The 12490-nt window shown below is 34.8% G+C and overlaps 1 protein-coding gene across 1 annotated transcript; it reads right to left on the minus strand.

Annotated features, from left to right (window-relative positions):
- Nucleotides 1-357: 357 nt before the first annotated feature.
- On the minus strand, nucleotides 358-12023 carry LOC131152668 (cysteine-rich receptor-like protein kinase 43). The gene is made up of 6 exons (XM_058104459.1): nucleotides 11635-12023; nucleotides 11376-11515; nucleotides 8904-9114; nucleotides 2235-2469; nucleotides 1952-2102; nucleotides 358-993 (listed from the first exon to the last, which is right to left on the minus strand). Exons 1-6 carry the CDS (start codon nucleotides 11696-11698, stop codon nucleotides 598-600), a joined length of 1197 nt encoding a protein of 398 aa, XP_057960442.1. The 5' UTR covers nucleotides 11699-12023; the 3' UTR covers nucleotides 358-597.
- Nucleotides 12024-12490: the final 467 nt, after the last annotated feature.

Consider the following 12490-nt stretch of genomic DNA (forward strand, 5'->3'; position numbering starts at 1 on the left):
ACAATAAATATGTAAAATTATAAGGATCAATTAGCACAAAGATAATTAAAAATCTGTCAGGTAAGACGCCTGCCTTAATATATATATATATATATATATATATATATATATATATATACATATAATGAATAACTTTTATGTCTATTTTTAAACTTTACACTTTCAATGAATTTCGAGCAATAACTGTTCCGTAAATCAAATATAACTGATGTTGAAGTTCTGAAATGAGAAAAATTGTGACCACCTTTCATTGTGTTGCTCAAATTGGTGTAGACTTTTAATTGATAAAATAAATCCATAAATAAATAAAACTAGACCAAAAATTGCAAACGAACTTCAGAGAAGAGGCGAGATCAATGGAGTCGGCGGCTTTACCCACCAATGCAGGCCCAAAGCAAAAACGCTGGGCGCGCTAAATGTTTTTCAATCAATGCTTTTTAATCACATACATGCAGTTGTTAAACTGTGGCAGAATCATGCATGAACTAAAAGTTGACTCATTCCTCTAATATTTTAAATATTTATACACCAATAATAGCCACCTATACATATATTTTATACACAAAGAATCAAGGAAAAACTTCCCTAACTATAATCCTACTCCTGCATGGGGCGTTTCCCGTAAGGATCTGATCTACTATAAGCTGATGATGTTGCAGTGGCTGTGTTTGTGTTGGTGGTAGATCCCAAAGTATTGGAAGAAGAATCGCTAGAATTCCCGGTGGTGTTGGAGGGTAATGAAGCTCCGGGCTTGCGAGTTCTTCGGTACCTAGAACCGGGGTGACCAGGTCTGGTTGGCTCGTCCAGGTTGCCATGCTTCTTCGACAGCATCACCACCACTTGGCGCATGCTCTTCGGACGTAGGTTTGGATCACCCTGGGTGCATAGCAAGCCAATCTGTACACACTTTGCTACTTGCTCTGGGATGGCTGAGGATGCCAAAGAGGGGTCCATAATCTCCAAGCTCTTGCCCTTTTTGTAAAGCTTAAATGCCTGCATTAACAATTTGATCCAAAGAAAAATTGCAGCGGGTAGTTGAGGAGGTGCTTATGCAACAACAGCAGAATCTGTAAGATCGATGACTCCATGGGTTTAGAGAAAGCGACAGATTCATTAGCAAAGTTTGCTTGAATAAAGTATTCCCAATTTCATTGCAAATTCATAGACTCCAAAGAACCAGTATTTAGTGAGTCAAACCTGGGATTTAAACCCAAATCTGTCACTTGGTTATGCTCCTAGCCCACACCATAAAAAATTGAACCCAGAATATTTGAAATGCATGGCCAAATGAATCATTTTATGTGGACCTAAGAATCAGTCATTGTTTGTCAATGTGGGCCTCATGCTAGTTATAGTGTCCGTGATCAAGTCTTGTTACAGAAGAAAAAAATTCATGGGGCCTCATCTAACAGCTTAAGCTTTTATGTGAATCTATTCCTATTCTTCAGACCTCAACTTAACAGCACAAGCTATTATATAAATTGGTTCTTTGACATGGTATCAAAGCCGCCTTAAACAAGAAGTTTATAGTTCTATCCTCACCGACCCCATTTTTCTAATTAATATTAAAAATCTTAACAAAAGATGCGATAGGCTGTGCTTTCTCCACTCTTCAAGCCCAATGGACACCTGTTTGCAGGAGCGTATTGGAGATAATTAAAAACCACTCATTGGCCTTAGTTAACAGGCTTAAACTTTTAGGTGAGTAGGTTCTTAGATAAATCTCAACTCTTTGGATTTATACAGGAGGCACCTTTCCAATTAAAAAAAAAAATCTGGTTCAAGGTTGGGGGCTCAGAACCTATGTACATCTGATATCATATGGTCATAACATGCATGGCCTACCAACCAAAGTGTGACTTCAGCCCCATTAGATGATTCTCATCCAGCTCACAAGTTCACATATAAAATACCATGCAATTTGATGAAGCTAAAAAGATCTTGGTCTTACCCAATCAAGTAAATTCCGAGAATCGAGATCAAGGTTAAACGTTGAGTTCTTTTGGCCACTGATCAGCTCCAGAACCACAACCCCAAAGCTGAAGATATCTGCCTTAACAGATAGATGACCATGTACAACATACTCAGGAGCCATGTACCCACTGTTCAAAGAATAAGCAAAAATTACAATTAGAGATTCTGCAATTAGAGCAAATAACATAACACAGTTCAATTCAATATCATAATCCCACATTGAAAGAAATCATGAAAGAATAGGATAGTTGACGACATACTTGGTACCAGCTACACGGGTATTAACATGCGTATGATCTTCGGGGAATAGGCGAGCCATTCCAAAATCTGCAATCTTGGGGACCCACTTATCATCAAGTAAGATGTTGCTAGCTTTGATGTCCCGGTGGATAATACAATTATGAGAGTCTTCATGAAGGTAAAGAAGGCCTCTAGCAATGCCTGTCATAATTTCATGCCTCCTCTTCCAATCAAGCTCCCCCTTTCTATCTGATTCTGTACATAGATCATCAGAGTCACTATCACCATCATCAGCCATGTCAATGTGTTCTATTCAAACCTAAAAAGGATAATAAATGTATACTATTGACCATATTAATTTCAAATCAGTGGTTAGTGACATTGAAGATAGTGGTCCTTTCTGTGGCTCTGAACTGCCACAATTGTGATTGAGAAATTGTCATGCCCGTGGCTATATGGACTATAGGACTCAAGGTCAAATATTACCAATCGCCGGCTATTCCAACAAAAATAGCAAAAGCAAAAAAAAAAATAGTAAATTAGATATTAAAAATATAGATATATTTGTCTACTATGGCTGTCACGAGGTGATATATGGAAGATGAACTTCCGCCATCAACTTTCCATTCACTGCAGTTGAGGGTCGCACCAAACAATCAAACATTATTGTTACTGTCATTGATGACAAGAATGTAATAAAAATTACAATAGTTTTATGCTTCATCACCCTATTAGTCTGTCTCTAATCATTTCATGTATATAAATTATGGTCGGTCCAATAAGCCCAGTTGTATCATGACATCAAGGTGATAACATCAAAAAGTGAAGTAAAACAACTTGGTGTGGCAGTGCCATGGCCCTCTGGATTGACCAGTGGACACATGCTAAATGATTTTGGGGAAGGGGACTCTGCACTGCCATGGCCCTCTGGATTGACCATAGTGGGCACATGTTAAATGATTTGGGTGAAGAGGACCTTCTTTCTGCCCCTCTACGTTGGAGGACAACATTGCCCTATTCACAAATTCCAAAATCTTGTAGGTGCAGCATACAAATTAGTCTCACTGAATGCTTATGATTTTATTGTGTACTAATATAAAAGATGCAATGATGAATAACTGTTATCCACTATCCCTTCTTTTATTATTCTTAAGGGGTTAAATTACAAAGGGACCATTTGATATGACCGTTTAAAAAAAATGGAAAAAAAATCAAAACCAAAAACAAAAACTTAAAAGTGAAAACTAACAACTTGCTCTGTTAATATTCCAAAACTAAAACAAGTTAAAAATCTAATTGAACTCTTTTTATTTTATTTTTTTTCTTTGAATCAAATAAAATTAAAAAATTATTTAAAATAATAAAAATGCCAAAGAATATAATTAAAAAATACAATAACAAAAAATAGAAATTAATTATAATTATTGTGTTTATAAACTCATCGTTTAGTGCTCCAAGAACAATCCTTTGTATGTTATAGTTGAAAAATGGTAAAAATGATTTCTTGAATGACCTATTATTTTTTTTAAAAAAAACTTGACAAATTATATGGACATTTTTATCTTGATTACATTTCAAATTAACTTTGTCATTTTATTTTATATTTTCATTAAAAAGATTTGTATAGAATGAATGATTTAGTCCACAGAGGTTAATTTTGGATATTAAAATATTGTAGCAAGCTGCCACGCAACTGAAAACCATAAACTCTGGTTTTCAATTTTCGTGAAAATCTAAGAACAAAAATAAAAAACAAGCCTAAACATGCCATAAACTCTTTCTTCATTATACAACAACCAAAATAGAAAATAGTAAACAAAAATGATGCCAAATACTTTGTACTTCATCATAAGTGACAAACCCCCCAAAATGGTGGCAAAGTAAAATAAAATGGGAGGAAAAAGAAAAAGAGAAGATAATGACTACAAACACACTACAATTTTCGTGTATTATATTCTATTATTGTTTTTCGCATTTTCTATTTCCTATTAATTTTGTTAGGATCTAATGCCTACCTACAAAAAACTCAAGGTGATAGTCGGGAGCAACCAATTCCTTAAAAATGGACATGCAAAGCGCCACACTTATATGTGATGCAGGTGGGCCTAAGGGGCTTCGTCAATACTCTATACTTGCATACACAATAGTGAATCCATAGGGAGATCACAGACACCCATAAATGCTAACAGTCTCCCCCTTAGCGACACCAAGGGGACTTGAACCTAAAATCCCACTTTGATGCCTACCATTGCAACAAAAGCTTAAGATGATAGTGAGGAGGAATCAATTCCTTATACATGGCAGCCAAAAGCCCCATGCTTATGTAGACACCCTATTTTTGCCCTAACCAAATAGACCAAGGGGTTCCCTTTTTGTTATTATTTTATTATTATTATTATTACTTTCTTATAATTATTATTATTATTTATTATTATTATTATTAATTTACTATAATTATTTTGGATTATTACTATTGCCACTATTATTTTTACTATTACCTTATTATTATTATTATTATTTTCTTCAAAATTAATACTTGATTATTATTATTATATTTTATTATTTTCCTATATTACTAGCATATCTATTATCATTATTATTATTTTTCATTCTTATTTATTATTACTAGTACGTTTATTTTATTTTTACTTCACTATAATTACTTGTATTCTTCATTTATTTTATTGTATTATTTATTATTTATTATTATTATTATTATTTTCTTCAAAATTGATACTTTATTTTATTATTATTATTATTATTATTTTCCTATATTATTAGTATATTTATTATCATTATTATTATTATTTTTATTATCATTACTAGTACTTTTATTTTAATTTTACTATAATTATTTTTATTTTTCATTTATTTTATTGTTTTTGATATATTATTATTTTTATTATTCTTATTATTATTATTATTATTATTATTGTCATTACTACTAGATCTATTATTACCATAAGTATAAAAAGAATTTAAAAAAAAAATAATAAAAAAGAAAAAGGAAATAAAATCAAAGAAGGGTTTAGGGTTTCCAAATTTTTTATATAAGCAGGGGGCGGAGGCGCTACACAGGCATGAGCGAGGAGGAGAAATTTTTTTTCTCTACTTCTTCTTCCCGGACAGACCTCTCCACCGACCCATGGCCGCTGCAAACACCCGAGAACCACACCATCCAAAGGAGCCGTGAGCATCCTGCAGAGTGGGCACACGACAGATTCACCTTCTCCAGTTCACTAGCCCCAGCCATCCTCACCAACAGACGAAGGCCGTTCGTCCACCTCAATTCTGGCGACCTCCTTCGCCGACGCTGCCAACTCCAACTGGCAGCAACTCTCCTTTCCTCTTCATCAACTCCGATAGCCACCCCCCGCGTTTCTGTCGTCACCACGATCCCGAACAGAGCACCACAGCTCCGGCAAAGACACAGCAGCGGCCACCCTTCCATGCTTCTTCCAGCCGAGTCATCCCTGCGGCGGCCACCTCAATCTGACGGTTAACCTCACCCTGCGCCGGTTGTCGCCTCCAGCATCTTCCCTGCTCAACAGCACCAGTCATCGTCACCGTCACCATCGCCGTCACCGCCCTGCAGCATCTCCAGATTTCCGACCACCCTCCTGCAGAACCCCCTCCTCTTCACTGCCATCTGATCCGTCTCCGTCACACCGGCAGCAGACCAGCAGATCCGAGCACCATCTGCACCACCCGAAGGCCCTCTCTGCAACCACGTCACAGCCTCCATCGGCGGTCATCTTTTTCTCCGACCAACTGGGTATACTTAGTTATATATATATATATACACTATATTGACCATATTAGTATATTTGACAGTAACATTATTATTATTTATATATTATATTATTATATTGTTTGTATATCATTATTAATAATGTTATTATATTGTTTGTATATTATCATTAATAATATTATCGTATGGTTTGAATATTATTATTGCCATTGCTATTATATGGATTGTAGTTGTGTTGTTATTATATTGATGGTATTAGTATTATTACCATATTGTTTAGGTATTAGCATTAGTAATGTTATTATATAGTTGGTTTATTATTATTAGCATTATTATTATATTAATTATATTAGTATTAGTATTACATAGTTTGTATATTACTATTGATATCAGTATTCTTATTGGTGTTTTATTATTAATATTTGTTTGTATACTAGTATTGGTTATATCATTGTTAGTTTATTAGTATAACTATTAGATGAATTGTGTTAGTATAAATATTATATTTTTTGTACATTATTGGTAGTATTAAGTACATTGTTTATGTATAAATACAAGCATATTGTTTATTATTGTTATTATCATCGTTATTATAATTAGCATGTTATTAATATTTTTAGGATTTTGATTGCCTCTATATAGACCGTTTATTAATTTTAGGGTTATGAGTGTTTCCATATTATTATCACATTTTAACTTTAGGGTTTGTTGTGTTTCCAAATTATTAGTACATATTTTTTAGGATTTTTGATTTATTTCCATTTTATTGCATGTTGAATTTTTTAGGGTTTGATTATTTCCATATCATTGTATATTTATTTTTGGATTTGTATAAATGCCATAATTTCGTCTTATTTGTTTCCATGTTTGTTTATATTTAACTTTTAGGGTTTGATTTATTGTCATGTTTCCTTTATTGTCAATATTAACAGGGTTTTATTAGAGTTGTGTTAAAATTTTGATTATTTATAGTTAGGGTTTTTATTTGTTAAGATATGTTATTATCAAATTGTATAGTTAGTGAAATTATGACATATATGTATAATTAGTCTAGTAGTATTATTATGGTATAGTATTAATATTTACATGTTATGATGTATATATATATATATATATATATATATATATATTAAAGTGGTATTATAATATCATATTGGTATTTATGTGTTATTAATATTATGAGATATATACGTGTTATTATTATAGTAGTATTATTATTGCAGGTAATATATTATCATTATAATATGTTAGGGATATTACTTTCACATATTTATGGAATTCTCAACTATATCCTATGTTTATATTTTGTATTGAGATATCTATTTTTATAATATTTTGGTATTATTTTAGTAAGTATTTTTGTGTGGGTATATCCCTATGATTTTATTGCGGGGGTATGAGCCTTCGGGCTTCACGTACCTTAAGCTCTGAAGGAATATATGTATATATTTATTTATTTATTCATTTTACATGTATTTATAAATAATAAAAAGGAATAATTTAAAGAATTATTAGATTAACTTAGGGATAATTTCAAATTAATTAGGTACCGTTCGTAAGAACGGGCGCGTAGGGGGTGCTCGTACCTTCCCCTCGCGTAACCGAACTCCCGGCCCCAACTCTGGTAATGTAGACCGATTCTACCCCTAACGGGGTAGTAATCACGTATTCTAACCACACTATAAGGTTAGTGGCGATTCCGATATTCCATGTTTTTCCTTAAAAATAAAAATAATTTTTAATTTCGCCGCTCGGGGCACACGCGCTCCCGGGATGCCGCGACAGCTTATACATGCTATGGGTGGCCCGTGGCCTAAGAGGCTCCATAGTGAAAATGTAGGCACATAAGTAGGATGGGTTGTCAAGCACGGGCATTGTGTACTTGCATGCAAGATAGAGTCCATAGGGAGATTGTTAATAGCCCCTATAAAGGCCAACAGCTTATTTCGATGCTATATAATGCTACTGCATCTTCATGATAGCATATGCATTACTTCTTCTGGCCAAGGTTAAAGTCAGTTTTACCACTGACTTGTCCACGGGTGTTCCATGATTGTCATTCAATCCAACTTTTGAAAGTACTTCTCTTTGGTTTAAACAATACATATTTATGGAGGGAATTTTGTTATGACTATGGATGCAGAATTTATTTAAAAATATACTACCAACAAGTAGGAAAGAATATAATGAAGCAACTGATAGAAAGAGGGAAATTATGATAAAGTATAGAATCCAGCAATTTGTGATATAGCTCTGGGTTCCCTTAATAGCTGTTATTTTTGTAGTCTCTAAAGTATCATTGGACACTTGGTCATTGCATTGAAATGTTAAGATCTTTGGAGATTAAAAAGAAAAAAAAAAAAGGCATCCCAGGGCCACAAGGCTCCCCGCTTTGCCAGGATAGTGGAAGGGTCATTGTAGTGTATGCAGCCTTATCCCTGCTTTTTTATGCAGAGAGGCTGTTTCCTTAGACTCAAATCCGTGACCAACCACAAGTGGTCTCAAAGAAGATGCTTAACATAAAAGTTTTTTTTCTAAAATTTTGTTACGAACTCTAACGTCATTTTGTTTTGAGAAATGTAATGGGGTAAGGAAGGAATGGAATGAAAATGTGAATGGAGAGCATGAACAAATCAAGTGATAAATTCGATACCATTCCCTCTTGATTCCGTTCCATTCCTATGTACCAAGCATGCAGTAAGTGTATCAGGTTCTAAAATCTCTAAATTAAACTTACATAAGAATTTAACAATATTACAACTGTACCCCCACGTGTTTCTAACAATGAAAGATAATTTTCAGTTAAATTACTTGGTTATTCAACTTTTCCATATGTCAAGCTTATACAAACTCCAGTTTAATTTTCAGTTTCTTTACCATAAATTCTCATAGATGGATGTCAGAACAGCAAAAACAGAGGAATAAAAACAGAACTTACTAAACAGAATCTTGTCAAGGCTCTCATTATGAACATACTCATAAACTAGCAGCTTCTCATCGCCGTGGGCACAGTACCCCAACAAAGTTACCACATTGCGGTGCTGCACACGTGCCAGTAACTTGGCCTCATTCAAGAACTCTGACTTCCCTTGATTTGAGCCACGAGCCAACTTCTTCACTGCTATCTCCCTTCCATCCACCAAATTCCCCTGCAAAGTGACATACCTGATAGTTTAGAAGTTTTCTATGTCTTGATTGGTTGCCAAGAAACCAGAGGCGATGAAAAGAAAAGGAAGATATAAACCTAATACTTTTAGCTCAATCAAGTCCTTTATAATAAACTGAATAAATGGCAAGATTTCAATCACTTTCCTCATTTATTTATTTCTTCCTTTCTTTCTCTTTTGTTTCTCAATTTCCAGGAAATAAGTGAATTTTTCCTTCACTTTCTCAGTGACCAAATATATCATATTGAAAATCCAAACTGTTGATGGTAAAAAAAGCCTCCTATTATAATCAGATATGTGACACTTAGTTCAAGGACATGCATGCTCTCCAAGAAAAGCTAGCATCCAAACCATTATAAATACTAGCATCCAGTTTTAAAGAAAGGTGTGCTTTCCCTAGATTCTAGATCTACATTGTTATACATAGAATAAGATATATGGAAAGTTGAAGCATTCACCCATTGTTCAACCTTAAGGCATGTGACATTTTTGTCTTCTAACGTCTGCATGTGTTAATTTGTCATGCTCCCTCATTCTCTCCCTTCTCCCCTTTCTCCACTTCAGGAAGATCAATTAACAAATTACTAGACTTTTTCAATGGATTTAATTGAAAATTCTCTGCATTTAAAAATTGTCATTTATGGTACCAGATGAGTTTTACTAACGCTATAGATATCAAAATTATTGTTATCTAAATTCGCTAAAAGGAAAAAATGATAAAAATAGTATTACAAATAACACCGAACATGATGCAGGGATTTACCTAGTACGATAGTATGACTTAAGCATTGGAGAGGTAATCAAAGGCCATTGAGGCCTTCCAAGCTTATGTTTCACTTTGAAGCACCTCGCACAGAGCTTGATTTTTGCAACAATAGATCCGTACCCACTATGGGAGCCATAGGCTTCCCGGAACCATGGTATCACCTTGTTCTAAACCTTCTTTCCACCTTTGGAGGCAAGGGAAAAAAATAACAGATATGAGAAGAGAGAGAACCTTGACCAACATGGTGCAAGACATTGTTCTGATATGACAACTCTCCCAAACAACAAACCTCCATCAAAGATCACAAAATGCCAAAAAAAAAAAAAAAATCATCAATTTACTTCTGAAAAAAGCTTAGTCCCCAAAGCACTATGGACAGATCAACGCTAAAAAAAACGATAACTCATGAATTGCAAACCCAGCTGCATATGGGACAGGTACCTACCGCGCTAGACACTCATGAACATATAATGACAGAACTGGAAAGGGCACCTAACAGCTTGGGCAGTCACCATTTGGTGTGGGTATTAGTCTTGTCCTAGTCAGGTTGTGTTCTGCCTCTTGCCTTTGATTTACAAAACCATGTGCAAACAAATTAATTTCCATATCTAATGCAGTTGCTACCCTAACACAATGCCGCCATTGTACTAGAGCCTGCCTGTTTAGGTCCTCATCAGTGTGCTTTAGCAATGTAATTACCATGGGTGTGCAGGGGTTTTTTTTTTTTTTTTTTTCCTGAAATGATGGTGTCCGAGGGGATAATGGGTTTGCCCCTCTACTTTTCTCCACTTAAATACCAAAATATTACCTCAAATCGAAAGTTGTAACTCCCAAGACTCGAACCTTAGTCATTTAACTAAGAAAGCCTTGAGCTTACCACCTGAGCCACCCTCGGGGGGCCATGGGTGTGCAGGTATTATGACTACCATTATGTATTACCATAAACGTAACACCATCACCATTATTACCAAGAACAAATTTTCTAGTTGGACAGTGCACTTGAGCACTTGTTTGCATTTTATAAAAACGAAGGGCGTGCCATGAGATGACTGGGCTTGACATATTTCTCCATAATCAGATGATGCGGTAGGGCTGTAAAACAGCCCTCTTATTATATTAAACATGCGACACCTAATTTGAGAATATCCATGCTTGCTCTCCGAGGAAAGCTAGGATCCCAAACTGTCACAAAAGGATGACAGTTTTTCTTACAAAACTGTCACTTTATTTTCCATTTTCCTAACATTTGTATACCAAACATGGAAAACAGCTTCTTGCTATTGTTTTTCAAATTTCTCAACCAAGTCCTGCGAAGCGACTCGACCGAGTCACGCCAAGTTTTTCCCAGAAATAAAATGGCCCAAAACATAGCATTCAGGATTTCTTTTTTCATTTGCTTTCTTCATCGTTCTCGGCGACCGAACAGATCAATGATCTTCTCATTCAACTAAATTACCTAACTACAATAAAAACCAACCTTGTAGACGGGTCCAAAGCCACCTTGCCCTAGCTTGTGAGTTGGGTGAAAATTTTTGGTAGCAGAGGCCAAAACTGCAAAAGGGAAAACTTTTTGCTCCTGTGCAGCGATCTGCTCCAAGTCATCCCCATTCTGTCCCTCTGGTGCACAATTACACAACAAGAACAGAGAAACAATAATTTTCAGAGATTTAAAAAAAAAAGACTCTTACATGTACTCATCTGTCCATAAATAGAAAACCATGTTAAGATTATCTTACCTCTACTTGACCTGAATTTGAAGCGTTTCATGATTTTCATCAGCCAGTGTCTGGGATTGGTCATGGCTATTGCGAGCCCATGAACAATAGGAGGAATTTAGAACTTTGAGATTAGGAATTCGTTTGAGCTAGCGCGAACAGAATGACTGAGACGGGGCAGGGGCAGGGGCAGGGGTATGGGTAGGGGGAAGGGGAGCGTGGGTTTTTGTGTTTGTCTGTTTGATGGTGGTAGAGATACGTCTCTTTGGGTTCCTGAGATTTCCATTGTAGATAATATAACTCGATATCAATGGAGACATGAGGCTGCGCGTTGACTATTAGTCGACTGGGAGGCTGGAGCTCCTTTGGAAAATTTAGTGCGGGCTGGCAGGGCAGGGGCGGGGCGGGGCAGGTGTTCCCGTGGGCAGGGCGAGTTTTTTAATACATTTTTAAAAAAAAAATGATAAATCGCTAGGTAGCGTCTCTTTCAAAAAAAAAAAAATTATTTAATATATTTTAAAAAAATAATAAAGATAAAACTATAAAACTAGTCCTAGCGAGTAATCAAGTTTCCTATTTTTAAAAATATTTTAAAAAATTATAAAAAATATAAAAAGAAATAATATAAAGATATTTTTAGATAATTATGCATAGTATTATAGGGTCATTTGCAATGATTATAATTAGTTATAGAAATAAATTTGATATAATTATAAAAAATTATGGATCCTTAAAAGAACTATTTTAAAATAATTATTGATAGTTAATAGTGTAGAAAAGAGGTCATTTTCTTCTCTTTTTCTTTTGATTTTTTTTTCGACACGTGGTGCAATTTCAAAGATTTGGTCGTTCTTTTCTATAATATATATTTTCAAAT

This window comes from Malania oleifera, chromosome 4, assembly GCF_029873635.1.
Source record: "Malania oleifera isolate guangnan ecotype guangnan chromosome 4, ASM2987363v1, whole genome shotgun sequence".
Taxonomy (NCBI): Eukaryota; Viridiplantae; Streptophyta; class Magnoliopsida; order Santalales; family Ximeniaceae; genus Malania; species Malania oleifera.